Genomic DNA, 26,197 nt, shown 5'->3' on the forward strand with positions numbered 1-26,197 from the left:
TCCTCTGCGTTCTTTATATATATATAAATATCGGTCCACTTTCAGAGAGATTGTAGATGCATATCCAGACAAAGCAAACAGTCCACTAAAACCCGTGGGGGCAGTGTTGACCAGTAAGGCAAGGCAAGGCAATTTTATTTGTATAGCACCCTTCAACACATATCAAAGTGCTTTATATGAAACATTAAAAGCATTACAGATGGTGTAAAAAAAAAAGCGTCAAAGACAACACAAATAGCAAAATCAGAATAAAATAATAAATTATATTAAAATTAATAAAAGCAGAATTAATTCAAAGTTGATGTGCAGATTTCATGCATAGGTGATGAGAAAAATGTTTTTAACCTGGGTTTAAAAGTGTCTATATTTAGTGAAAGTTTAATCTCCTATGGCAGTTTGTTCCTATTGCTTGCAGCATAACAGCTAAATGCTCTCCGTGTTTAGTCTGGACTCTGGTCTGGACTAGTTGACCTGAGTCTTTGGATCAAAGAGCTCTGCTTGGTTTATATTCTCTGAATACATATCACAGATGCATTCTGGTCCAGAACCATTCTGGGATTTGTAAACAATCAGCAGGGTTTTAAAATCTATCCTGTGACTGACTGGAAGCCAGTGTAAAGATTTTAAAACTGGTGTGATGTGTTCAGTATAGCACATACACCACCAGGGAAAGGAACAAAGAGAAGTGGAAGTATATTAAATGGCAGCACAGACCATCTCTGTCTACGGCGACTCCTCTTGCTATGTCTCTTACTGAGAAAGAACATTATCAGGATCTCTTCCACTCTTATGACCTTTGTGGTCAGAAACTGAAGTCAGAACTCGGAGGCGAACTCTGAACTCTGCCCTGCCTTCTGGTGGATGTAGTGCCTAACAATCACACCAACTAAAAGGATGCATGAGATTATATGGGGATCGATCTTTGACTATGTTTAAAGCAAACGTATCGATTACTGTGCAGAAATGGGACCTAAAGCAGGGATGCCTGCAAAGAAAGAAAAGAAAAACACAAATCAACTTCACTGTTGCACAAATAAAATGAAATTTTAGACTTGCAGCCATATTAAAAATGATGAAGTGTATCTGAAAAAGTTAAATAAATGAAGCTATAACAAATCTGGTCATTTAATTTAGAAGAAGAAAGAAAGAAAGAGACCATGGAATAACAACCAAAATAAAAAAAAAACAAACAAAACAAAAAAAAAAAATGTACAAAAAAAAAGGAAAAAGAAAGGAAGAACAAGATCATCACCATATTCATACATGGTAGAGTGAAAAGAGTGGAGCTAATGGCACCATGCATCATCACCGTGGTGGTAAAAACACATGCATACCTTCATGCAGAGCTGCTTCTTCTGCCATTCACATCACAATATGTGCAGCAAAAACATCAGGGAGCCAATCAGAGACCTTAAATAAGATGTGTCATAGTGCACTACATTGACTGCACATGTCTGAAGCTCAAAGATCACAAATTTGTCAAAAACAGTGTGTAAATGTCTGTTCTGCAGAAACTGAATCATATTTTATCAGCTTTAGTGACCACAGTAATACTCAACACATAACGGTGTGTTCAGGCTGGGTCATGGTTTTGGATGGAGGTGATGAGCGAGGCGAAGCAGGCGTGTGCGTTTCATGTGGACTCGAAGATGACTGTCCATAAAATTCCCAAGTGTTGCTTGGTTTTGGGTTCCTATGTGAGGCTCAGTGGGATGTTTCTGTTTTCCTCAGGATTTCTTTATGTTTCATTCTGTTTATCAGAGAATATCCATGTGTGAGCGTATGTGAACTGTCCTCCAATGGTCTGACTTCTCCCTGCGTATCTGATCAGACCTTTGTTTCTTTTCTGTTTGCTTTCATTTTGTCTTTTTGTGTTATTTTCCCCCCACGTCCATCATGAAACGGGGCACTCACTCACAAAATGGAAACAGGGGGGGGGGGGGGGGGGGGCACTCTTGATACTTAATTCTTTCTGAAAAAGCCAGCTCAGAGAAGGAGTGAGTATGAGAGGAGAGGGAGGAGAAGGGGAGTCTCTGCCATCTTTTCATTGGGATGGCCATGTCTAATTTAGCCTCATTGATAAATGAATAGGTTTTTTATGGAAGGGTCAGGAACGTCTTTGGATCAGAGGCCCATCAAAGTGAATGTTGTGTTTTTCTCTGTTTGCTCTCTCCACTCTGAATGGATATTTAAATGACCATTCACAAAAGATAGCTGGATACATGGCTGCTTGTCATCAAAAAAAAAAGAAAAACAATATGCATTTAGATGTTATACTAGGGGGGGAAATGACTGAGCATCCAGGTTAATAATTGATAACTAAATTATTTCAGTTTCTGGTTGCTAGTTTTCTCACAGTTCATTTTTTTCTACTCCACTCCAGATGGTTTTGCTTTAGAAAGAATACTTAAGATGTGTTTAACTCTTAATAGGTTTGACTGTATGTATTCTTCTAGCTCAGCTCAAATTTCTTGTGTACAATGTGGTTGTATAAGCCGATAGATGTTAGCATTAGCTGCTAATGTGGGAGCTAATGAGCTACGAAACAGACTTACCTCACAGTCTTACTGTATTCATACTCTGACTTGCTGCTGCTGTATGTCACAGGGGTTTTCTGTTGTCTTCTGCTCACATGGAAGATGTTAAAAAAACAGAGGTGATGTAGTTTTTGTACATGGATATGTGTAAAAATACCAAACATAAATGTGCGTCTACTTGTACAAAACCATTGGAGCATTGGTGAGAAATCTGTTAATGTATGCGGTTAATTTCATAGTTGTGAACCAGAGCCATGAAATTACCTGATGAGGTATGAATAGATTATGCTGTCTACATGACCACATTAATAGTCTGATTACACCAGAAATCAAATTAATGACTGGATTTTTGGTGTGCATGTAAACGAGCTATGAAGCAGAGGATCTGAGATGTTAACCTATTAGTCGTAGGGCTGTGACAATATGCTTTTGTCCCGATTCTATTCCGATTTTTTTGGGTGCCGATTCAATTTAAATTGGATTTCTCACGATTTTTTGATGTTACTGATTTTTATAAAGACTAAAAACAAAAATAATGTACAAAAGTTAGTCACTTTTCTTTATTTCAATTAGGAAAAAAACTACACAGAAGCAAGATCATCATTCTGCTGATATAATGCCCAAGAAGTCATGTTAAAAGATCAACAAAAAGAATGAAAACGACAAAAATTTATCATGGATAATTTTTATTTATCCGAAAGAAAAATATTTTTTTATTTAAAAAAAAAAAAAAAAAAGATTTTAAAATTGTGAAGCAAAAATCCCGATGTTCAATTTTTTTTATTTGATTTCCCACCCCTAATTAGTTGTGACTTTTTGTTCATCCAGTCTACAGGAGTTTGTCGTTCTAACACATGTAGGAGTTAATATCTCGCCATGCTATGAGATGTCACGGAGATTATCTGCTGAGTGGTTGCTAGGCTACAAACAAAACATCCTAACATATTCATGGCGATCTCTGGGCATTTCAACAACGTCTCCCTCGGTGCCACACTTCTAGAATTTCAACAATTTGTCAGCTGTTCCTCCAGAGAAAATAAGATGTTGTTCTTATTTCACACTAATAAAAGAAATGCATCCAGCTCCTCTGGCCTGCCTTCTATCAGAAGACCAGACCATCATCTGGTTCTCCTCACCTCCACCTGCAAACCCATCATCCAGCAGCATCAAGCTCTTTGAATTAATCTGTGTGTGCACACGATGTCTCAGAAACTGTCCAACAGAATTCCTCCCATCAATGACATCTCTGGCATCTCACGCTGAAGAATTTCAGACAGCCAGCCTGACGCACACTCAGGCAGGCTGCAGATGATTGTAGTGTGTGAAATAAAAGAGTGTGTCTATTCCAGTTGATGCCAGTCCAGTAATAGCCTCAGCAGTGCGGGGGAGGGCTGGACTCAACTTCCAATTACAGTCTTGTTAATAATAGCTCTCAGTTACTGGATATAGAAACACACACACACACATCTATGCTGAAAACAGATTACTATAATCTAGTGATCTGCAGTGATATGTTTTTCTCTGTAATTTCTGGGAGTTTAGAAATTTGTTGCAGTTTTTCCTTCCATATGTGACACAAAATGCCACTTTATGTAGAACTAATTACAAACAGAAAACATCTCTGTGCTCTTTTAAAGATGCAGGACAATTCAGTGCAGCTAAGTCAAGTGAATTATAATCCAAATATTTCCCATTTATCCCATTGTATATTATAACAGTTATTAAAAATATTTACCTCACCGAAGAAAACCAATAGATTGGATCAAATCAGAACCAGAAGGGAAAATGTCAATCAGAACCTGGTCCAGGGAGTAAAGATCCTATCACTGCAAGAACTTGAAAATAAAACCTCCATCAGATCCAGGACCAGGAAGGAAAACCTTTGTCAGAACCAGAACCAGAAACCTGTCTGGACCAGTTGATGGAGTAAAGGAAAGAGGGGTCAACAAGCAGCAGAACAGTAATCCAGGTATGCCTGCTGAGAAAGAAGAGAAACTGTCAGATATTTCTACGTGGAGAATTAAAAGAACAGAAGAGCCCAGTGCATCATGGGACACCCCCCCCCCCCCCCCCCAGAAATCTCAGCCTATAGGAGCAGAACAAAAGGATGAATGTGTCACCAATCCTGACCTAACCAACCTGTATAAGATTTGTCAGAGTTTAAAGTTTCCTGAAGCCAAACTGGGAGCTGGTTCCACAGAAAGGGGGCTGATAATTGAAGGTTCTGCCTCCCATTCTACTTTTAGAACCACTGTGAACCACAAGTAAACCTGCAGTCTGAGAGCGAAGTGCTCTGTTAGGAAAATATGGAACTATGAGATCTTCAAGATTGTAGGGGGGGTTGGTCTCTCGGAGCTTTATATGTCAGGGGAATAATTAAAAATTGCCTCCTTCTTGAATAAAGGGAATGTAAAACTGAAGAAATATTATCTCTGCTGATAATTTTTATCAGCACACTTGTAGAGTTTTTTTTAGAGCAACGCTACTCAGTTTGGTCCTACGAGGGTCACAAGCAGGCAGGTTTTCAAATGAAATCATTCATTATCTCTCACACACTCCCACAGATAAAGACCCCATTGCCCCACCTACCTACAAATCCTATTTTATAAACAAACTCCAGTGCCTAATATCAGGCTTAATGCTGCTGGGAGGAAGCAATATGTTGGGGATCTTCGAACACTTTAGTGCCACCTAAGCCATGACGATGGAGGCAACCACTACAGACACCACCCCGTCATGGCTGGTCGGGTCCCACATTGCAACCATTCAGGTGCAGAAACACAACAATTCAATTTAATGTGATTCAATTCAGTGTATTCCTGCTTCATCACGCCTGGATCAAATTAAAATGGATCCAACAGCCTATCAAGTTGCACAATGACTCATTAATTTGGGGTGAGGTGTGTTGGAGCAGGGATACATTGAAAACCTGCTGGACTGAACTGAGTAAACCTGTTCCAGGGATGTAAGTGATTAATTTGGACAAAGATAAAAAAAAGTTTAAAAAAAAAAAGTTTGTTCTTTCAGTCAGCAAAGATGAAATATTTCCTTTTGAACAAAGGTCAGTATTTATAACTCAACTTGACGCCACCACATTTATATAGCAGTTTATCAAACACACAGGAGCAACCCAAAGTGCTTAACAAAATAAATATGACATAAAACAATAAAAACAGTCAAATAAGATACTTAAGAACATTTATATAGAAGAAAATATATTTCTTTTGTCAGAAATGACTTGTGAAATATTTTATGTAGCTTCTGGCTAATCTTTCACTGAGTTGTTTGATGTACAAGAGTTTCTGGAATGTTCTGGCCTTTGACATTCCCTATCAATATTAGAGTGAGATTAATCCCTGATATTAGCCAGATCATCCCACAACTCTTCATTTTGTCCTTTTTAGGTCAGTCTCTGGTGGATTAGACTCTGGTCTGTACAACACGTCAGCTGTTACAGCAGCCAAACTTTCATCTTTGATATGTCGGCTCAATAATCAATCTTATAATATAATATAAATATAAATAAATCTTGGCGCAATTACTAATAACTTCTTTAAACCACAACAGCAGATCAGTTCAGTGGTCCAGAAGCTCCTCAGAAAGCTGAGGACTCACTTGCCATGTAATGATATAAAAAAAGTAATTTTGTTCATAAGTCCAGGTTCGAAAACTTTATCCATCTATGACTCGTCTCTTCAACGCTTGCTCAGAACCCAGCGTGGAGGAAGACCCAATGTCTTTTGAAAAAAAAAAGTTTATTTTTCTTCTCACAAAGTGTTTGTCATACCACCATGTTTCTAATGTTCACTTTAAGTCACTTACTCAGTACTGTTGCATGTCTTTCTGCATGTCTCAGGTGGTCAACGTAGATGGCACTGGCAGACAGATTCTGCTAGAAGACAAGTTGCCTCACATCTTTGGTTTCACTCTGCTGGGTGATTACATCTACTGGACCGACTGGCAGAGACGCAGTATCGAGAGGGTTCACAAAGCTACAGCAACGCGGGAGATTATCATCGATCAGCTGCCTGATTTAATGGGGCTGAAGGCGACTAAAGTTACAGAGACATCTGGTGAGATTTCCGGGGGTTTCTGATGATTTCTAAAGATAAGAAAAGATGAACTAAGATGCCTCCTTTTCTTGTCAGGTACAAACGGCTGTGCAGGAGATAACGGTGGATGCAGCCATCTGTGCTTCTGGCGTCAGCAGGCTGTGAGCTGTGCTTGTCCAATGGGGATGGAGCTCCTGTCAGACCTTCAGACCTGTGTGGTTCCTGAGGCCTTCCTGCTCTTCACCAACAGGTAGACTTCTGTCAGCAGCCTGAAAGCCTATATTAACTAACTGATAGTCTCTCTCCTTTCCTGTGTCACTAGTTTACTATTTACCATGTAATGATTTCCTAATTCACCTTCTGATTCATGTCCAATACATGTGTCTTACTGATGAAGAGTAAGACATGTGTATCAGCTCATTTTAAATCTGATGTCAGTAAAGACATTTGTCAAAGAAAATAAAAAGATCTAAAGTTATGTTCACCACTGTGCAGCATCGCCTGTTCTTTTAACGTCTGGGAAGTGAGGAGACCAGTTGCTGGAGTTTTAGGACAAGTCTGATGCAGGATTCTAGCTGTTCAGCAGTCCTGGACCTTCATTGTTTTCATGATGCTCCAAATCTTTTGTGTTGGTGAAAGGTCTGAACTGCAAGCAGGCCAGTTCTGCAGCTGGACTTCTCTCCTGTGAAGCCATGCTGTTGTGATGGAAACAGTATGTGGTTTAGCATTGTCTTACTGAAATCTGCAAGGCCTTCCCTAAAAGAGACGTCGTCTAGAAGGGAGCATCTCCATGTACTTTTCAGCATTTTTTTTTAAATTTTTTTTTTTACCACTTTTGGAATGAGCTTTGTTCCAGAGAAGACAGCAGTGTTTCTGGATCCTGTTCATGGCTTCTTCTTTACACAGTTTTCAGGGTTAGCTGCGATCACAGACAGTGGTTATCTGGAAGTGTTGCAGTAATTTCCAGTAGAGAATCATTCCTGTTTTAAGGCAAACTGCCTGAGGGCCCCGAGATCTGCAGCATACAGTACTAGTGTTCACAAAGATATCTCCATATTCTCTGAATCTGGAGATGATTTTATGTCTTGTAGATTGAGGTTTTTAGCTTTTATGACTTTGGGGCCCAACTTCTCCAGTACAAAATGCTCTGGTAACCATTCAATATTTACACTGTATCAATTTAATGCATCTCAATCAGTTGATAATTTCGTTTCATCTACATATTGACAGATCTAAGAACCGAGTTACAGTTTTGTTTTGGTGATGTCAGAATTTAAAACTAGGAAATAGAGGTCTGCTATTTCTGTAAAGATAGTCTGATCTTCTCCTCTTCAGGGACAGCATTCGGAGCATCTCTCTGGGTACCAACAGCAATGACGTGGCCATTCCTCTGACAGGAGTCAAAGAGGCCTCGGCTCTCGACTTTGACGTTTCTGAGCGGAGAATTTACTGGACTGACATTCAGGCAAAGGTGAACTGGGTTCTGAATCTAAAATTCAGGTTCTGTCAGACGAAGACGAACATATTCACTGAATTAAGTTCATGAAATTATTAAATCCTTCCTTGACTCCTCTTAGGCCCTTTGAACACATTTTCATTTGTTATTATTTTGTCTTTGTAAATGCTACTTTCCAAAGGTTAAGGCTTTGGAATGAAGTTAAATCTGCATTTTCACTTCTCATCACACATTTTACTAAAAAATGTTCATGCTAACGTGATAGTTCTGATTAAGACTGAAGCTGCTTCCCCATAAACATTCTACTCTGCACTTTATGATATATATTTTTATTTTTTTCTAGTTAAAACAGGGTGATATTTAAGAAATTGCATGCAAATATAAAAAAACAAATAAAAAAATGAATAATAATTTAATATTATGACTGGAGCTGATTAAAATGTTTTACCTTTTGAAAGTGGAAAGAAATGCAAAATGATTTAAGCCTGGAGGGTTTAAGTGATGAGGTCCGGACTCGAGGTAACGTGTTCAATCCCTGTGCTGTCTGTCAGACCATCAGCAGGGCGTACATGAACGGCAGCTCTGTGGAATATGTGATCGAGTTCGGACTGGACTACCCAGAAGACATGGCGGTGGATTGGATGGGTCATAACATTTACTGGGCAGATACTGGGACAAACCGCATCGAGGTGGCCCGGTTGGATGGACAGCACCGGCTGGTTCTGGTCTATAAAGACCTGGATAAACCACGCTCACTGGATAACCCACGGTCACTCGCACTGGACCCGGCCAACGGGTACGTCCAGGAATTCATTCATTTTCCCCATGATTTAATGTAAACTACCACAGAGGGATCAGGTCCTCCTTGACGCCAGTCTGAAGCAATGTCTTGTCTCTACAGCTACATGTACTGGACAGAGTGGGGGGGTCGACCACGAATAGCAAGAGCTTACATGGACGGCAGCACCATCACAACTCTGGTGGGCAAAGTGGGCAGAGCCAACGGACTGACCATCGACTATGTAGACCATCGACTGTACTGGACCGACCTGGACACGTATATGATTGAAAGCACCAACATGCAAGGTACACCCTCCCACAGCAGCCACGCTAGTTACATCTTCATGGACTAACACGTCTGCTAGCTGATTAAAATCAATCTGATCAGACTCCAGCTGACATTTTTTCATGGACTGAATTATTTTCATACAGTTGTTTGTTTTAATGGTTAAACATGATCATTATACAATAGTTACTAATACTCTTTTAAGATTAAAACGTTGTATCCGCCACAGTCCTGTTCTGTTTGCTGCTGCCATTTAAGTGTTTTTTGAAACTCATCATGCTACCTAACCTCCACGTGGTTGAAGCATGCGCAGTAACAACTCATATGACAGAACCACCTATATATATATATATATATATATATATATATATATATATATATATATATATATATATATATATATATATATATATATATATATACATACATATATATATATATATATACATATATGTATATATACATGTATATATATACATATATATATATATATATATATACATATATGTATATATACATGTATATATATACATACATGTATATATATATATATATATGTATATATACATGTATATATATACATATATATATATATATACATATATATATATATATATATATATATATATATATATATATATATATAATATTTGGTTGTTTTATCCTGTTGATCCGACAACGGAAAGTTTTAAACGTCTTTTCTGAATTGAATGGAATATTCTTTCCCATCTCGGCTGATTTGATCAGCTGAGGCATTTACATCACACATATTTCTTTAGATTAAATGTTTGATCTGATCAAAGTGCTCCATGTAAACACAGCTACTGTCTCACATAAGTGGTTAAATAAACCCCCTTCCTCCTTCCAGGTGTTTAATGGCATATTATCTCATGTTGTGTCTTTGCAGGCCTTCAGAGGGAGGTAATTGTGGACGACCTCCCTCACCCCTTTGGTCTGACTCAGTACAGGGATTTTATCTACTGGACTGACTTTACCTTGCGCAGCATTGAGCGGGCAGACAAACGTAGTGGACTGAACCGGACCGTGGTGCTGCAGGTAGGAGCCAGTTTCATCTCTGAACACAGTATCAGCTGTTCGGGAATATATTGTTTGATTTTTGCTGTTATTCTAATGAAAAGTGTAGATGATCTCTGAAATCTGACAGAGCGAGAGACTGAAAACTGTAATTCTCAGGGTCAGCTGGAGCTGATGCTGGACATCCTGGTGTTCCACTCCTCCCGTCAGGACGGCACCAACGACTGTTCCTATAACAACGGCAACTGTGCCCACCTGTGCCTCGCCACGCCTGCTGGTGCCCAGTGTCGCTGTGCTTCCCACTATACCCTGAACCCTGATGGAAGAAACTGTAGCTGTAAGTAGAGAAGACAGATGTGAAGGGAGAGCACTGGTACCAATCAATTATCCACAGCATGTTCCCAGTGGTCTGAAATTAGACAGCAAAATCCCAATCCCACCCTGTGATGGACTGGCAAGCTGTCCAGGGTGTACCCTGCCTTTCGTCCAAAGACTGCTGGGATAGGCTCCAGCTTCCCCACGACCCTTCATTGGATTGAGTGGTTTGGATAATTAATAATGAATGAAATCCTAATCCCTTCCCAGAAAATCTGGGAAATATTCCAGAAAACTATTTCTGTCTATGGGGAAAATTGTAATCGCTAGCTTATGCTTTAGCTCAGGGTCCAAAGTTGGTCCTCGAGGGTCGTTGTCCTGCATGTTTTCCATGTATTCCTGTTCCACTACACCTGGCTACACTTCTATTAAATGGATCCAAAAGCCAATGAAGTTCTGCAAACTGACTGAGTCTTTTTAGTCAGATGTTTCGGAGCAGAAGTTCAGAAACTTTATTGTCATTGAACCAGTCAGCACAACGAAATTAATTCCAGTACAACCCATCCAAGACTTTGACATACATGGGACATACACAGGATCAGGCGGACTGAGGCGCAGCCACGAAAGCGGCGCATCTTTTTATGCAGAATGAGGAAAGATAGGTGGGTGTTGAAAAAAAAAAAAGAAGTATCTCTACACTTCACCAAAAGGGGGAAGGATAGAGATGCAACAAAAAAAAAAAAACACACCTCTAAACATACGCACAAATTCAGACAATAGACAACACAAACTGGGAGGGTGGGTGGGTGGGGTCTCCCAGACATCCAGGTGAGGTCACAGCCAGCCAAGCAGCACGTACATCCAACTTGCCATCCGTGAGTAGAGGGAGTGGCAAGGTCCGGAGAAGGCGGTGAAAGATAGGAGTGTGTTTGTAACGGTGTGTGTGAGTGTGTGCGTTCAGTGATGCATGGAATACCTGCAGGATTGTGGCCTTCGAGGACTGGTGCTGGACACCCCTGCTTTAGGTGATCTACGAAAGTTTTCCAGGTTGTTATATCCTGTCCAGTACGTTAACAATCCAACCACAAAAGGTTTATTCAGACACACTTTTTGGTAAATCTACAATGAGTGGTCATTATTTATGATGTTTTCATAATAAAAAAAACTGATAATTGTCTCTACTGTATTGCTAAATGACATTTATTTTGCCCCAAATATTATGATGAAGGTACTTCCTGTCAAGCTTTCCACCAGTCAGATATCTTAAACTGATGGTAAAGTCCAATCAGAAGCAGGCAGAGATGAACAATAAGCAGAAATCTCTCTTCTTCCATGTCTGTCTGGGAAAAAAAAGTTCCTTTGTGGCTGAAATTAAGCCAAGAAAATGTATTTAATGCACTGTGGCGCCAAAAATGAACTGAGTTTGAGTTGGATTTGTGAGGATTGCAGCAGGAAAAAGTGTTAATTCTGTAAATACTTTCTGTTGTGTGTTTGTTTTAATGTTGATATTTTTTCACCTAAAAGCCAAGACATGAGAGATTGACACGCAGATGAGAAAAAGTTTGGTCACTGCTGATCTGTGTGTTCTTTCTCCAAGTATTGTGAGAAATAAATTCTGTTTTGCTGTTTCATTGGCCTTTATGGTGACATATCTATAGATATATTAATTTTATACCATTTTATATTCTTAATCTGACATCTCAGGCTCTCCTGAAAAATAATGTTTCAGTGTTGACTGGAATTTAAAGAGTTGAGCTTCTCAAGCAGTTTCACATTAATACAAAAAACAGATGGAACAAAAAAAAGGCATTAAATGTCCTGGTGGTTAAAGGTTTTAAAGCTTTTGTTTGGCTTTCTGTTAGTCACTGCTTTATTTTGGCGGAAGTCAAACATTTAGCTTCAGATGCTTCTTCAGCAGCTACTCAGTCAGTATCAAGTTTCAGCAGGTCTGATTGGATGTTTGGTCAATTTCATTTTTCTTACACCTCCGCCCATCTGTCCGCAGCTCCTTCCAGTTTCCTGCTGTTCAGTCAGAAGACCAGCATCAGCCGGATGGTTTTAGGAGAGCAGAGTCCAGACATCATCCTGCCTATTCACGTCACCAGGAACGTCCGAGCCGTCACCTACGATCCTCTGGACCGGATGATCTACTGGTTGGACGGGCGACAGAACATCCGACGGGCCAGAGATGATGGATCTATGGTAACCCTCCTTCTGACACACACACTGCGCTTTCACATTCACACACTGAGCCGCCACTCACGTGACTTTGTTGTGGTTATCTCCAGTCTTCCATGATGACGAGCAGCACCGCTCAACCTGTGGACAATCAGCTCCACGACCTGAGCCTGGACCCCTACAGTCGGCACGTTTACTGGACCTGTGAGATGACCAACACCATCAACGTCCAAAGGATGGACGGACACAACGTAGGCGTGGTCATCAAGGATGACACCGACAAGCCAAGGGCCATTGTGGTCAACGCTGAGAAGGGGTAAAGTTGTCTGTAGATCTGGAGGATTCATCCTGAGCATTTCCAACATTCCGGTTGTTTTGTTGACGTGCGCATGTCTCTGCAGGTACATGTACTTCACCACCATCCAGGAGCGCTCAGCGAAGATAGAAGGAGCCAGTCTGGACGGAACCGAGAGGGAGTCGTTGTTCACCACCGGGCTCATCAGACCTGTCGCTCTGGCTCTGGACAACAAGCTGGGAAAACTCTTCTGGGTTGACGCCGACCTCAAACGCATTGAGAGCAGCGACCTGACAGGTGAATTCATCGAAACAAAAGGAACAAACCTGGTTGTCAGGAACCAATCAGTAAAGGAATGAGGACACTGTAGGAGCCAGTTGTTTGACTGTTTTTCACTTTGTTCCTGTTGGACGTTGTTACATGAGCATGTAGTGTGTATGTGTATATAAGGGGAAGACGTCACTGGGCTATTAGAAGTCTGGGCCCAAAGGGCAAAGGGCTTTTGACTGCAAGAGTGTTGAGTTTACACTGTTTGCCTGGCATGAGGTTACTCTAATGCACAACCAAAGGTATAAATGATAAGAAGTGGACATTTATTTATTAATGAAAGTGTACAGCGAAACGGCACGTCAACCTACTCCTCAGTCAAGCAATCTGAGTAGCTCAGTAATAGACTTTGCTCTTTTCACAGACACAGAAAATCGTTTCAAAAACTGGGTTTTTCTTCACCCTAAAAATTCCAAAATGAAAACAAAATCCAAAAGAACATATAAACCAGATTGCCCATAAAAGACTACATATAACATTACTCAAATGTGTAACCTAACTGAGAAATACTGAGCTAACACAAAGACACACAAGGTCAGCTGTGGGTTGGATTATGTGGTTTGGCCAAACCAGATAAGATGCTGTCTGAACAAAGTGCAGCTGAATGAGGAGAGATGTTTAAAGGAAGCGAGTTGTGTAGAAGGAAGAAGAAACATCTGGCAGAGGCTGGACAGTATAAATAACTTGCCTGGTTAGTGACTGGCTAGTAAGTTAGTTTGTGTGTGGGAAAAGATAATGTAGAAAAACTGTTGCTGTAGTTCAACATAACATAAACTTGTATGACTGAATGATTTTAGTTGTATTAATAATCTGGATGATTGTGCCAGGACAAACTTTTTGCTTTGGTGAGTAGAAATTCTGATGGAATGGTAACTTCAGGAATCTACTTGTCACCATGACTGCTGATCATAAAAGCTCCTTTGAATGTCTGGCACATTAAAATTGTATCATTTAGTCCAGTTACTGCTTCCTGGGAAAAATTCTTCCACATTAAATTTAATTTAATCCATCCCAGGAGCCAATAGGATTGTCCTCCAGGATTCCAACATCCTTCAGCCGCTGGGATTGACCATCATGGGCGATTACTTGTACTGGATTGACCGGCAGCAGCAGATGATTGAAAGGGTGGACAAACTGACCGGAGACGGACGCACACGTATCCAGGGACGTATTTCCTACCTGACATCCATCCACGCTGTGGAAGAGATGAACATGCACGAGTTTGGTACTGATCACACACACTTCATGGATCCCCTGACTTAAAACGCATCATATTGATCAGGATTTGCAGTAACCAGTGTTTCCTCCTCCAGCATCCCACCCTTGTTCCCGTGACAACGGCGGCTGTTCCCACATCTGCATTGCTAAAGGTGATGGGACCCCTCGCTGCTCCTGTCCGATGCACCTGGTGTTGCTTCAGGACCTGCTGCACTGTGAAGGTGAACACCCACACACACGAGTCAGAACAGATCCTGTTCTGTGGGGGTTTCTTATCCTCCTCTTCCTCCTCGTTCATCTCATCCTCATGCCACCTCCTGCTTCTCTTTCAGAACCTCCTACCTGCTCCACAGAGCAGTTCACCTGTTCCACCGGAGAAATCGACTGTATCCCTCTGGCCTGGCGATGCGACCACATCCCGGAATGTGAGGATGGTAGTGATGAAGAAAACTGTCCCGTCTGCTCCTCCTTCCACTTCCAGTGTGATGATGGGACCTGCATCGATGCTCAGAGACGCTGTGATGGAGAACTCGACTGCCCTGATAAGTCGGATGAGCAGGAGTGTGAGAGTAAGTGAAGTGTGTGAAGCTATGTCATGTTTTACAAAGCGGTTTATCTTCTGCTGTACGAATGAAAATGTTTGCCATTCATTTCTGAGCTTTTACAGAGCTCTGCACAGAAATCACCAAATATCAAACTATCTGCAGCTTCTGAGGCAGAGGATGCTTTGATTTATCCCTCAGGATTGTCCTGAAGAGCATTTAGAACATGGAAATTATAAAACAACTACAAAAGCGCAAACCTCCGCCAAGGCCTTTAAAAGCTTCCTGGATTCAAACGGTGATCCGGATAGCCACAAAAATTCAATCAATTCTTCCATTTCACATTTCCAACAACTCCTGAAAATTTTAAGAAAATCCGTCTTTAACTTTTTAATTTATCTGGAACACAAACAAACAAACACATAACGCTGAGTAAATCAAAACCTCCTTGACAGAGGTAACAAGGTTTAACCAAACCTTATGTTCAGATGATTCAGTACTGAGCCAGAAAAAAGGCAAAACTATGAATCCCAGTCTTGTGTGAGGATATAAAAAAAAGAATAATGATCCAGATTTTTATGGGTGAAATTAACTAAAGTTTCATAAACAAGATTATTTATTATTAAATTCCTTTTATTTTTATTCCTCTACATCGAGCTGCGGACAGCATGTTGTGAGTTTTGATGAGAAATTTCAGTCTGATGGATGGAAGTCCCCTCAGGTTGTTTGTAGCTGCTGCAGAAATCACAGCCCTCAGGAAGGCGGTTTTCACTTTTCACTGCTAAGCTTGAGTTTTAACTGGAATGACTTGTTTTCAGGCTGTTTTATTTTTTAATCATCATAGCAGCAGAGCGATGGTCTGGCTTGACTCTTTGTAAATTTAAGGCTGCTCGTTAAATGTTGAGTCTGGACCAGAAAAGAGGAAACAAAAGCAGGTGAAAAGAGGGAAAAAGGAGAGAGAGGTGCAACAGACAGAAAGCAACAGCAACAACTGGTTTTGGTTTGGTTTTTCAGCTAAAACAGAAAAACCAAGCAGCTGCTGCACTTGTAAACAAAAATAACAGAAAACCTCCCACAGGCTATGAAAGCAGGAAATCATCAAGGGCACCCACAGAAACGCCACCTTCATATAACATCAATAGGGCTTTGTCCACCATCACAGAGGAATTCCAGGGCTGTTTCCATCAACACTTTCACTGGTAAACCATGTTAAAAGAACATGTTTAAAACATGCTAGGAAAAAGCACATCATTAGGAAATCCTGTGAGTTTCTCACTTTTGCACTCATGTGCTAACTATTCACAGCGCTTTTACACTACATGTCACATTCAGCCAATAACACAAGAGGAATACTTGGATCCAACTTGTCAGTAAGACGTCAGCATGTCACGTTTTTGTCCTGCATCGTATAAAACATTAAAATAAGAACAACCTGAGAATGAGTGTGTGTGTGTGTGTAAATGTTGAGCATGACCTCTGATAACCTGACCTCTATCTTCCTGCAGCCATCTGCTCGCCCAGCCAGTTCCGCTGTGGTGATAACCAGTGCATCCTGAAGAAGCAGCAGTGTGACAACTACTCTGACTGCTCTGATGGATCAGACGAGCTGGCCTGCGGTAGGAACAGTCAGATATTCCAACATGAGCAGCCCTTGCACCAGGCCCTGATCAGTTTTTCTCCTCCGTGTGCAGAGTATGCTTCTCCTCCGTCAAACTCTGATACCAACCCCATCGGGCCCGTCATCGCCATCATCCTGCTGGTGTTTGTGACTGGTGGAGCTTACTTCGTGTGTCAGCGTGTGGTGTGTCGGTGCTACAAGAGCCCCAATGGGACGTTTCCTCACGAATACATCAGCGGGACGCCCCACGTTCCCCTCAACTTCATCACCCCCAGTAGCTCTCAGCATGGTACCTTCCAGGGTCCGTTAAGACACGTAACATCAGTCACAGCAGCTTTAACAGCTGTTTTGGTCCCAGTAACACCAGTAACATGCCAATATGTGCAGGTATCTCCTGTGGGAAGTCCATCATGAGCTCGGTCAGCCTGATGGGCAGCAGCAGCAGTGGAGCACCTCTCTACGACAGAAACCATGTGACTGGAGCTTCGTCCAGCAGTTCGTCCTCTACCAAAGGAGCTTTCTACCCTCAGGTCCACACAGCTGTCAACACACACACACACACACACACACACACACACACACACACACCGCTTGAAGATTCCATTTAGATAACACTGATCTGTTGTGCTTATAGATCCTGAACCCTCCTCCTTCTCCGGCCACTGATCGTTCCCTGTACAACACGGAGATCTTCTACTCCTCCAACAGTCCGTCCACCACCAGATCATACAGGTGATCAGTCTGTCCTGGCTGCTCACGTCCATCTGTTCCTCATCAGTTCCTCAGATTTATTCATCTTCAGTTCAACTTCTGATGAGGATGTCACAACCCTAATTCCAATTAAGTTGGTGCATTGTGTAAAATGTCAATAAATACAGGATACAATGATTTACAAATCCTTTTTCAGACAAGGCAAGGCGACTTTATTATGAAGTGCATTTAAAAACAGAAACTGTCGGCCATTGCTCTGCACAAAAACACTCAAAGGCACAGACAACAAAACCTATGTTAAAATAAAAACTCTACAAAGACGATATCTAATATTCAAACTGATAAACTTGTTCGTTTTTTTTTTTTGCAAATATTTACTTGGGTGGGTAAGAAAGAGAACAGGTGGATCTTTAACAAGGACTTAAATAAACTTTATTATTTATAATTTAGTAGACAGTAGGGTGTAACTCTGTGGGGTAAATTTTGATACATAACTAATCCGTTTTGTGATCTACTGACAATGACCAGGTATTTATATCGTGTCCAGAAAGTTTACAGTCCTGCTTCAAAGTATAGTGTTATTCAAATACTCCATGTTGCTAAGAAACCTGTTTTGAAAGGAAAATTATGATGAAGCCAGAAAGACGTTTTGATGCACAGTAGTGCCAAAACTGAGCTGAGTTGTTTTTGTGAGGATAGTAGGTAAACAGTAGCATAGGTAACTTTAGATATAAAAAGAAAGAAAACACCCGGGTGAAAAGTGTAAATATATAAATAGTTTCTGTTGTGTTTGTTTCAATGCCAATATTTTTTCTCCTGAAAGCCAGGACTCGACAGAACGACATGCAGTTGAGAAAAGATTTGCTGCATGTAGATACAAAGAACTCTGAAGAACAGATTCTGTTTTGTTTACTTGATTGCCTTCATGTTGTTGTATAGATTTATTATATGTACAGTATTTTATCTACATAAGCTGACAACTGAGGCTGTCATGAATAAAACGTGTAAATGTTGACTGGGATTGGAAGGGTTGAGCTTCCACATCATGCAGTTTGTCATGTAAACAGTACAAACTGTTTTTTAAGGGTTAAAGGTGGAAGAGATGCAGAATTATCACCATAGCAACCTCTGTCTCTGTCTTCAACAGACCGTACCACCCAATCCGTGGCGCTGCCCCTCCCACAACACCTTGCAGCACCGATGTCTGCGACAGCGACTACACCCCCCACCCCCCAACCGGCCTGCCATCCTCGACGAGCCGCTGGAAGACCTCAGGCCACGGCAAACACAACAAATACTACATGGACCTGAACTCAGACTCAGACCCCTACCCTCCACCCCCCACCCCACGCTCTCAGTACATGTCTGCTGAGGAGAGCTGCCCCCCATCCCCTTCCACCGAACGTTCTTACTTCCACCTGTGCCCCCCACCCCCCTCTCCCTGCACCGACTCCTCATGACCCCACAAACAAACAGGGAGCCCTGTGAGGAAGAAAGGGATGAAGACTCCTGGCTCCATGTTTTTAGGGAAAGGCTTCCTCGCCTCGGACATGTACCCCTACATAACCACGGTGGTCATTCCATCATTCCAGTTGTCCTCCAGATGTCAGGTCATCTGATGAGACGCATCCTGCGGGTTCTGCTCTACGCCGTGGCTCAGAGAGGAGAAGAACTGCAGCTTCTCCTCCTTTAACCTTCATCTTCTTCTGCCAGGTCACTTCTTCCTCCAAGACTAAGTTCTGACCCTAAAATCTGGAGAAGCTCCTTCAGCCGGACGTCTGATCTCATCCAGTGGAGGAGAGAAAACCTCAAACCTCTGAAACCACAAACCAAGCTATGGACCCTGCCTCCCTGCTGCTCTGTCTCCTCTTCTTCCTCCTCCTCCTCGTCAGAGGCGGAAAGCAGCAGGAATGTACATAGTGCTGGAATTATTTTCAGATTTTATTCACGATGGATGATCCACAAAAAACAAACGGATGGATGAGAGGAAACAAGTCAATGATGCATAAATGGATGGATGGATGGATGGATGGAATAGTTGCCTGATCAGGGTGCGGTTGGATGTAAATAGTCTTCGAACAGTTTTCCAGATAGTGGATCTGTTTCTGGCTGGATGGATGAATGATTGATGGATGAATGATTGATGGATGAATGATTGATGGATGAATTATTGATGGATGAATGATTGATGGATGAGTGATTGACAGATGGATGGTCCTTGTACTTTTTCCTACAAACCAAATCGTTTCAATGTGGACTTGTTGTACAGACATACGATTAAGTGACTGAACTTTCAGAGATGGGGTCTGTTGTGAATCTGAATCTTCATCACCTCCTCTTTCCGCTCATCGTCCTGTTTACCAAAACTATGTTTGCTGCTATTCGTGTACATAATGATCAGAAAGGCCAAAATGACCACTCTCATTCTCACATTAGATTATGAAGCTACTCTACACCTCCTAACTAATTAATCTTGTAGTATTGCATCTTATTTCTATGTTCTTTGTGTAGATGATCATGTATGTCTGTGTCTGGTCTGGAGTCCCAGCTGAGACTTTGATCCAGAGCTGTTTCAGGAGCAGTTGAAGGTTTGAGAGATGTTCAGTATGTAGCATGTTGATCTAACCGTCATGAGAAAGTTGTAGTTGTAGTGTAACAAGCACTTGAGGCCTGAGATTTGGACCTCCGAAGGGGTGAAACCTACTGCATACGTCCCCACATCAAACTACCAAAGCCAGACATTCATCTCACAACACAATAAACTGTTGCCTTGACTTTAATCTGTCAGTGACGGGTCGTGACCTGTGATCATCATCCTACCGTTCATCAGTTTCACCACCTCAGTTCAGAGATCTGTGAAATCTGAGGACAGACTAATTCCTGTTTTCATGTTCAGCCTGGGACCAGAATCTGAATTAAAATAACAGTAAAGCTGAAGGACATGTTTATGACTCAGAAAAAACCAGAGTGCTCCAGAAGAGTCAGTTTCCTGACTGAATGCAGAGGAACACCTTGGACCAGGACGCAAGGTCTGCAGATTGGCTTCTGATCACCACTCAGCTTCGGTTCTAGAGCAGCTTTGGTTCCAGAGCAACTTTGCTTCAAGAGCAGCTTCGGTTCCCAAGCAGCTACAGTTCCGGAGCAGTTTTGGTTCTGAAGCAGTTTTGGTTCCAGAGCAGCTTTGGTTCTGGAGCAGTTTTGGTTCCAGAGCAGTTTTGGTTCCAGAGCAGCTTTGGTTCTGGAGCAGTTTTGGTTCCAGAGCAGTTTTGGTTCCAGAGCAGCTTTGGTTCTGGAGCAGTTTTGGTTCCAGAGCAGTTTTGGTTCTGGAGCAGTTTTGGCTCTGGAGCAGTTTTGGCTCTGGAGCAGTTTTGGTTCTGGAGCAGTTTTGGCTCTGGAGCAGTTTTGGCTCTGGAGCAGTTTTGGTTCTGGAGCAGTTTTGGTTCCAGAGCAGTTTTGGTTCTGGAGCAGTTTTGGTTCCAGAGCAGTTTTGGTTCTGGAACAGTTTTGGTTCCAGAGCAGTTTTGGTTCTGGAGCAGTTTTGGTTCCAGAGCAGTTTTGGTTCCAAAACAGCTTTTGTTCTGGAGCAGCTACGGTTCAGCGTTGTGGTTCTCCGAGCAGCACATCATGGAGGGCTCTGAGCCCCTTGTCAAACCACTATGTCACTAAAAGCCCTTAAAACTCTGTATTTGCTGTCTCAGCTAAGAATGCTTCGTGTAATTTACACTTTTGTATCAAAAGCATTTTTATATAATAAAGGTTTTATTTTAAGGAACATTGTTTCTTTCGGATTTTATATTTTATTCCCAGGACAGAAATTGTTTTCTTCATCTGATTTTATAGTGATAAAATGTTCGAACTTCACTGGACCTGCAGCTGTATATGTTACGACCTACAGGACCTGCAGATCCTGGTCCTGTGAATCCAGGACCAGCAGGTGCAGGTTCGGCAGATCCAGGACTTGCAGATCATGGATTCAGGATCTGTAGATACTGATATAGGGCTTGTAGACGTAGGACCTGCAGATCTAGGACCTTTAGATACTGGACCTACAGATCCAAGTCCTGCTTATTCGGGACCTTTAGATCCCAAACTGCTTATTTAAGACCTGCTTATGCAGGAAATGTAGATCCTGTATCTGCAGGTCTTGGACTTTTAGATCCTGGAAGTGCAGATCCAGAACCTTTAGATCCGGTATTTGTTGATTCTAGGTGTAACTGCTCCCAAAGATTTTCGTTTGGACCAGAGAAAGCCACGCTTCAACTGATGTTTTAGTTGGCATTTATTGTGTCACGCACAATGACCGACAAAATCACCGTGAAAAACTAAAGAAAAACAAATATAAAAGTTAAATTAATAAAGGAAAAACACAAATAAACCCAAAATATACAATAAAATAATAAACAATTACCGTGTGCGCCTTCTAATCCAACGTTTAGGAGTTGTTAGTCCATTTTTAAAGTGTTCCTCTTCTCCGAAGCACGTTTACTCACTCGTCACTTAACTAGCATGCATGCCTAATCCACATGCACTTAATTCCTCCTTCTACCACAAGAGGTCAGTGGCGCAACACAGCAACCCCTTTTGTTTTTAAACTTGAATACAAATAATATTACCTAAACAAACATAAAACATTTTCTGAGATAGACACACTTGGTCTGTAGCTGCTGGAGCTGTCGCTGTTATCTGGACCCGAAGGTGGTCTTTATGGTAAGTAGGTGACATCTAGTGGTCAAATCCAGTAACTACAGTTTGTAGGATCAGTGTTTCATGATGATGAGGATGTACTTTAAATATCATCAGATTACTAGTCTGAACCTCAGGATGGATTAATTAACTTTTTTTTTTTTTTTTTTTAAAAGGAAAATCCTGCTGAATGATTCTCCAGCTTCATCCTCTGGGACACATCATGTCTGTGATGAGAATAATTTACTACCATCAGACTGAAAGGTTGCTAAAAAATGAGCGTTCATATCAATAATCTGGGAAATATCTCTGGTGTGTCATCAAAGCAGAGGTGGGTCTGATCATGCAGGATCCTGAACTTGCAGGCATCACTGAGAGAATAGTTTTTCAGTCGGATGCAGAACTGTCTGGTAACAGTTTTACATTGCGTTGTCGCCATCTTGTGGCAGAAGAGCAGTACTGCTGGTTCCAGTTGGATTTACATTCAGTACAGAACTTTTATAAAGCTATATTTTTGACTGATTATCTTATTCAGAAAGGCAACATTGTCTAGTGTTGCCTATAGTGGAACTGTCAACAACATGATCAGCCCATTTAGGGGCATACATGGCATTGTAAAAAATAATTATGAAATTGACTGATTATTTCATGAAAAGCTGCAAAGGGAGACGCTGGAGATGGAAAACTCCCTTTTAATGGGAAAGAAGAGCTCCATCAGCACCAACCAGGAAGGATAAGATATCGTTTTTCACAATTTTGTTTTCATATTTTTAGATTTTTTTCTGTTAAAAATTTTGGCTTCATTTGATCTTTGTTTTACCTTGTTAATATTTTTAACTCCAGTGTGTTTCTCATGGGGACCCAGCACAACAGAGCCCCACCCTCTTGGTCTACAGGGTTGCTGTTGGGTGGGCTTGCTCCTTGTGTGGATGGATCTTGAAAATTTTGTTTGTTTCCTCATAGTGACAGACCAGATGTTAATAACCAGATCAACAACAACAACAACAACAACAACAACAACAACAACAACAACAACAACAATAATAATAATAATGGATTAGATTTCTTTTGCACTTTTCAAAGCACCCAAAACGCTTAATATTGAATCCATTGTTTATTCACTTCTCATTTGTACTTCTTGATGGTAAGCCGCATGTGTAGTGACAGCTGCCCTGAAGGCAAACTGGCAGCCAATGGGCACCAGCGGCGTCTCCGACCACTAAAGGAACATAAACCAATTTAATTGTGTTTAATTTTATTATTGTTTTAGACTTTCATTAAGTTAAGAGACAGAAGTTAGAGTTCTTGGCTGGGTAGAATACGGAGGGAAGAAACTCGGTGTAGTGTTTAGCCCTGTGGCCTCACAGCGTAAAGGCCTTTCTGTTCTGAGTTTGTTCTTCCCGTGTATGTGTGGGTACTCCCGCTTCCTCCCACCGTCTAAAAAGACGCATTGTTTGACCATGTGCCACTGCAGTGGTACTTGGGATTCTTCTGATGTCTTCGGCCTCATGTTGCCTGACTGAGTCACCATTCCTGCTTGATGAAGGGATTGATGGTTTGGACCGGATCACATGAATCCGATCCAGCAGCTCCAAGACATGATGTCTCATCCCATCCACCTCCTCCATGTCACACCAGAGATTATCCAGGAGTTGACTGATGCCCTGATCCAGGTCTGGGAGGAGAACCTGAGATGATCCGTGCTCTTATCAGAGCATGATCAGATGTTTTAGGAAGTGCAAAAAGGCACGTGGAGGCCGCACACACACACACACACACACACACACACACACACACACACACACACACACACACACACACACACACACACACACACTACTGGGCCTCACTTTAAACTGTCTTGTGGAAATTTCACAGAAGTTGGGCCAGCCTGTGATCTTATCTTTCTTGTTTTTTAATGGGATTCTGAATCCAGACCTCCATGGGTTAATAATTTTGATGCACTATTATCTCCTCAACAGATTCCACCATGTAATAATTAAAGATTTATAACTGGAAAACTTTATTAATCTAATCTGTCTTGTTTAAGCTTCCTTTTTTTTTCTTTTTAGTAGTGTATATTGTCCTGTTTATGTACTATGCTGTGTATTATTTATACACTATCCTGAAAATGGTTCCTGTTTACATGCTGCTACATGTTGATGCTGTCAGATCCATGTATTTTGTTTGGACTGTCACTGTTTTCTGTCTATTCTTTGCTACCGTGTTGTACAAGTTGATTACAGGAGCCAGGTGGATTGTTTTAATGCCTAGTATGTTTAGATTCTGTCCATCTATTTTAATATGTAGTAGAAGCCACTGTTGGTGGCACGTCAAAGTAAAATCCGATCGATCAAAAGAAACACACAGACCAGACACGAGCACACAGACTATGGATCGATAACTCGTGTAGTAGAACGTTTCTGATGAAGACAAAAAGAGGAAAACTTGTTAGGTGAAGTGTGAATCTGTGGTCCAGCTGGCAGACAGGTGCTGAGGGCTGAACAGCAACAGGGAAAGGTGGAGACCAGTTCCACTTTATTCTGTGCTCCCAGCACTCTGTAATTACACCAGCTGCCTGTGGCTCATTTTTCACCTTGTTTTATTTCCCCGCACCTCTGAGATTCTTTTTATGTTCCTCTCTTCGCTTGCCCCGTTTCTCCTGCCAAAAAGCGATACACCTGCACACTGACCACACCTGTTTATCAACAGAAGCCGCATCCTGATTTAAATACGATGTGGGACCAGTCAGACAAAGCAGTGTACGTTTCTATCGTTGCTCCTTAAATGAATCCAAGACAAGTGTGTGAATTAGATGTGTTCCTACATGCTTTAGGTCATCAGTCCTTCACTTGTTCCTGCTTCTTCAGCTTCATGTTTCCTGCAGCTGATGGTGTCTGCATGCACAGTGAAGGCTGTGGATGCAGATGTAGAGGGAAAATCCTCCCTGCAGTTCCCACAGTTCTCTCTGCGGACTGGACTGGGAGGAGAACCTGACTGCTGTTCAGCCCATGATGGAGACGTATCATGTTTCCTGCAGAACGGAGTCAGATGGGGAACAATCTGATACTCATCATTAGAGCTGCTGAAGGTCAATGTGATCACATAAGGTCAAGTTTCCAAATGAGACGTCAGTAAGCAGGAGGGAAAAATAGTTTTTAAGTTTGATTTCAGCCGGCTGTGCACAGTAGAGGTGTAATTTAACGGAGGGTAATTAAAAAAATGAAAAACACCTAATTAAGAAGACTGTATGATGACCCAAATGAACATAAGTGTGAGGAGCTTAACGGATTTTTTTAATGTTTATTTTTTATTTTATTAAAATAACAGATCTAAGATGAAAAGATTCAGAAAGTAATCCAGTGAAATAATCTGCCAAAACAGTAAAATTACACTTGTAAGGTTTCCTGACTTAAAAAAAGTGATGAAACCACTGTTACTTTGTCACTGGTCATCTCCACCACCTCTTGTCCTCTTTCCTGATCCTAATTTAAGGTTTTTCTGTGTTTACTGCTTGAACAGAAGCCAATCGAGAGGTGTGAGTTGAGCATGGTGCGTTTGCTCTGGTTGCGATATGACACTGACTATCTCTTGCTGTGAATACAATCAGGTTTAACCGGCCACTCATCCACTAACCCTAACCCTCTCCTGCAATCTTTTCTTTTAAAAAAATTTCCACATTTTAGACCAATTTTTACAACTTTATAGTCTTACATTTCATTTTTGCAAAAAGAGAAAATGTTTTTCTGAATATAATTAATACATTATAAAAACACATCAGGAGGAATTTTAAAAAAGGAGTTAAACAAATCTTATTTAATGATGTAAATGCTTTTTACAAACATCCACTAGTTTGACATTCTTGTGATCTGAGGAGACACTATTTGTGTCAGGTAATCTGCCTGCTATCACTAGCTCACCTGCTACATAAAGTTAGCATTTATTATTTGCACAATTCTCCACAATTATGCAGCTTAACAGAATCTTTCATTTAAAGAACATTATTTAGGGAGGTCATACCAAAGGATGACCCATCATAACAATTCTATAGTGTTTAAAACAGTTTACTACACTGCTCGAAAAATAAAGGGAACACTTGAACAACACAACGTAACTCCAAGTCAACCACACTTCTGTGAAATCGAACTGTCCACTTAGGAAGCA

At 41.2% G+C, this 26,197-nt stretch overlaps 1 protein-coding gene across 2 annotated transcripts in view; it reads left to right on the forward strand.

Moving 5' to 3' along the window:
- The window catches only part of lrp5 (low density lipoprotein receptor-related protein 5), a 59,563-nt gene extending 38,547 nt beyond the window's left edge, over positions 1-21,016 (forward strand). The window contains exons 12-29 of one of the 2 annotated variants that reach the window (XM_079259463.1): positions 6,394-6,610; positions 6,686-6,839; positions 7,925-8,060; positions 8,597-8,841; positions 8,947-9,131; positions 10,019-10,167; positions 10,306-10,483; positions 12,467-12,663; positions 12,750-12,955; positions 13,041-13,231; positions 14,277-14,486; positions 14,575-14,700; positions 14,812-15,048; positions 16,527-16,637; positions 16,713-16,940; positions 17,027-17,169; positions 17,274-17,371; positions 18,498-21,016. In XM_079259463.1, the coding sequence (XP_079115589.1) occupies positions 6,394-6,610; positions 6,686-6,839; positions 7,925-8,060; positions 8,597-8,841; positions 8,947-9,131; positions 10,019-10,167; positions 10,306-10,483; positions 12,467-12,663; positions 12,750-12,955; positions 13,041-13,231; positions 14,277-14,486; positions 14,575-14,700; positions 14,812-15,048; positions 16,527-16,637; positions 16,713-16,940; positions 17,027-17,169; positions 17,274-17,371; positions 18,498-18,810 (3,324 nt within the window). In that variant the 3' untranslated portion in view covers positions 18,811-21,016. Of the gene's footprint in view, positions 1-6,393; positions 6,611-6,685; positions 6,840-7,924; positions 8,061-8,596; positions 8,842-8,946; positions 9,132-10,018; positions 10,168-10,305; positions 10,484-12,466; positions 12,664-12,749; positions 12,956-13,040; positions 13,232-14,276; positions 14,487-14,574; positions 14,701-14,811; positions 15,049-16,526; positions 16,941-17,026; positions 17,170-17,273; positions 17,372-18,497 lie in introns of both variants that reach the window. The other variant, XM_079259462.1, reaches the window with a different exon arrangement.
- Positions 21,017-26,197: the final 5,181 nt, after the last annotated feature.

The sequence above is a fragment of the Telmatherina bonti genome (genome assembly GCF_933228915.1).
Source record: "Telmatherina bonti genome assembly, chromosome: 2".
NCBI lineage: Eukaryota > Metazoa > Chordata > Actinopteri > Atheriniformes > Telmatherinidae > Telmatherina > Telmatherina bonti.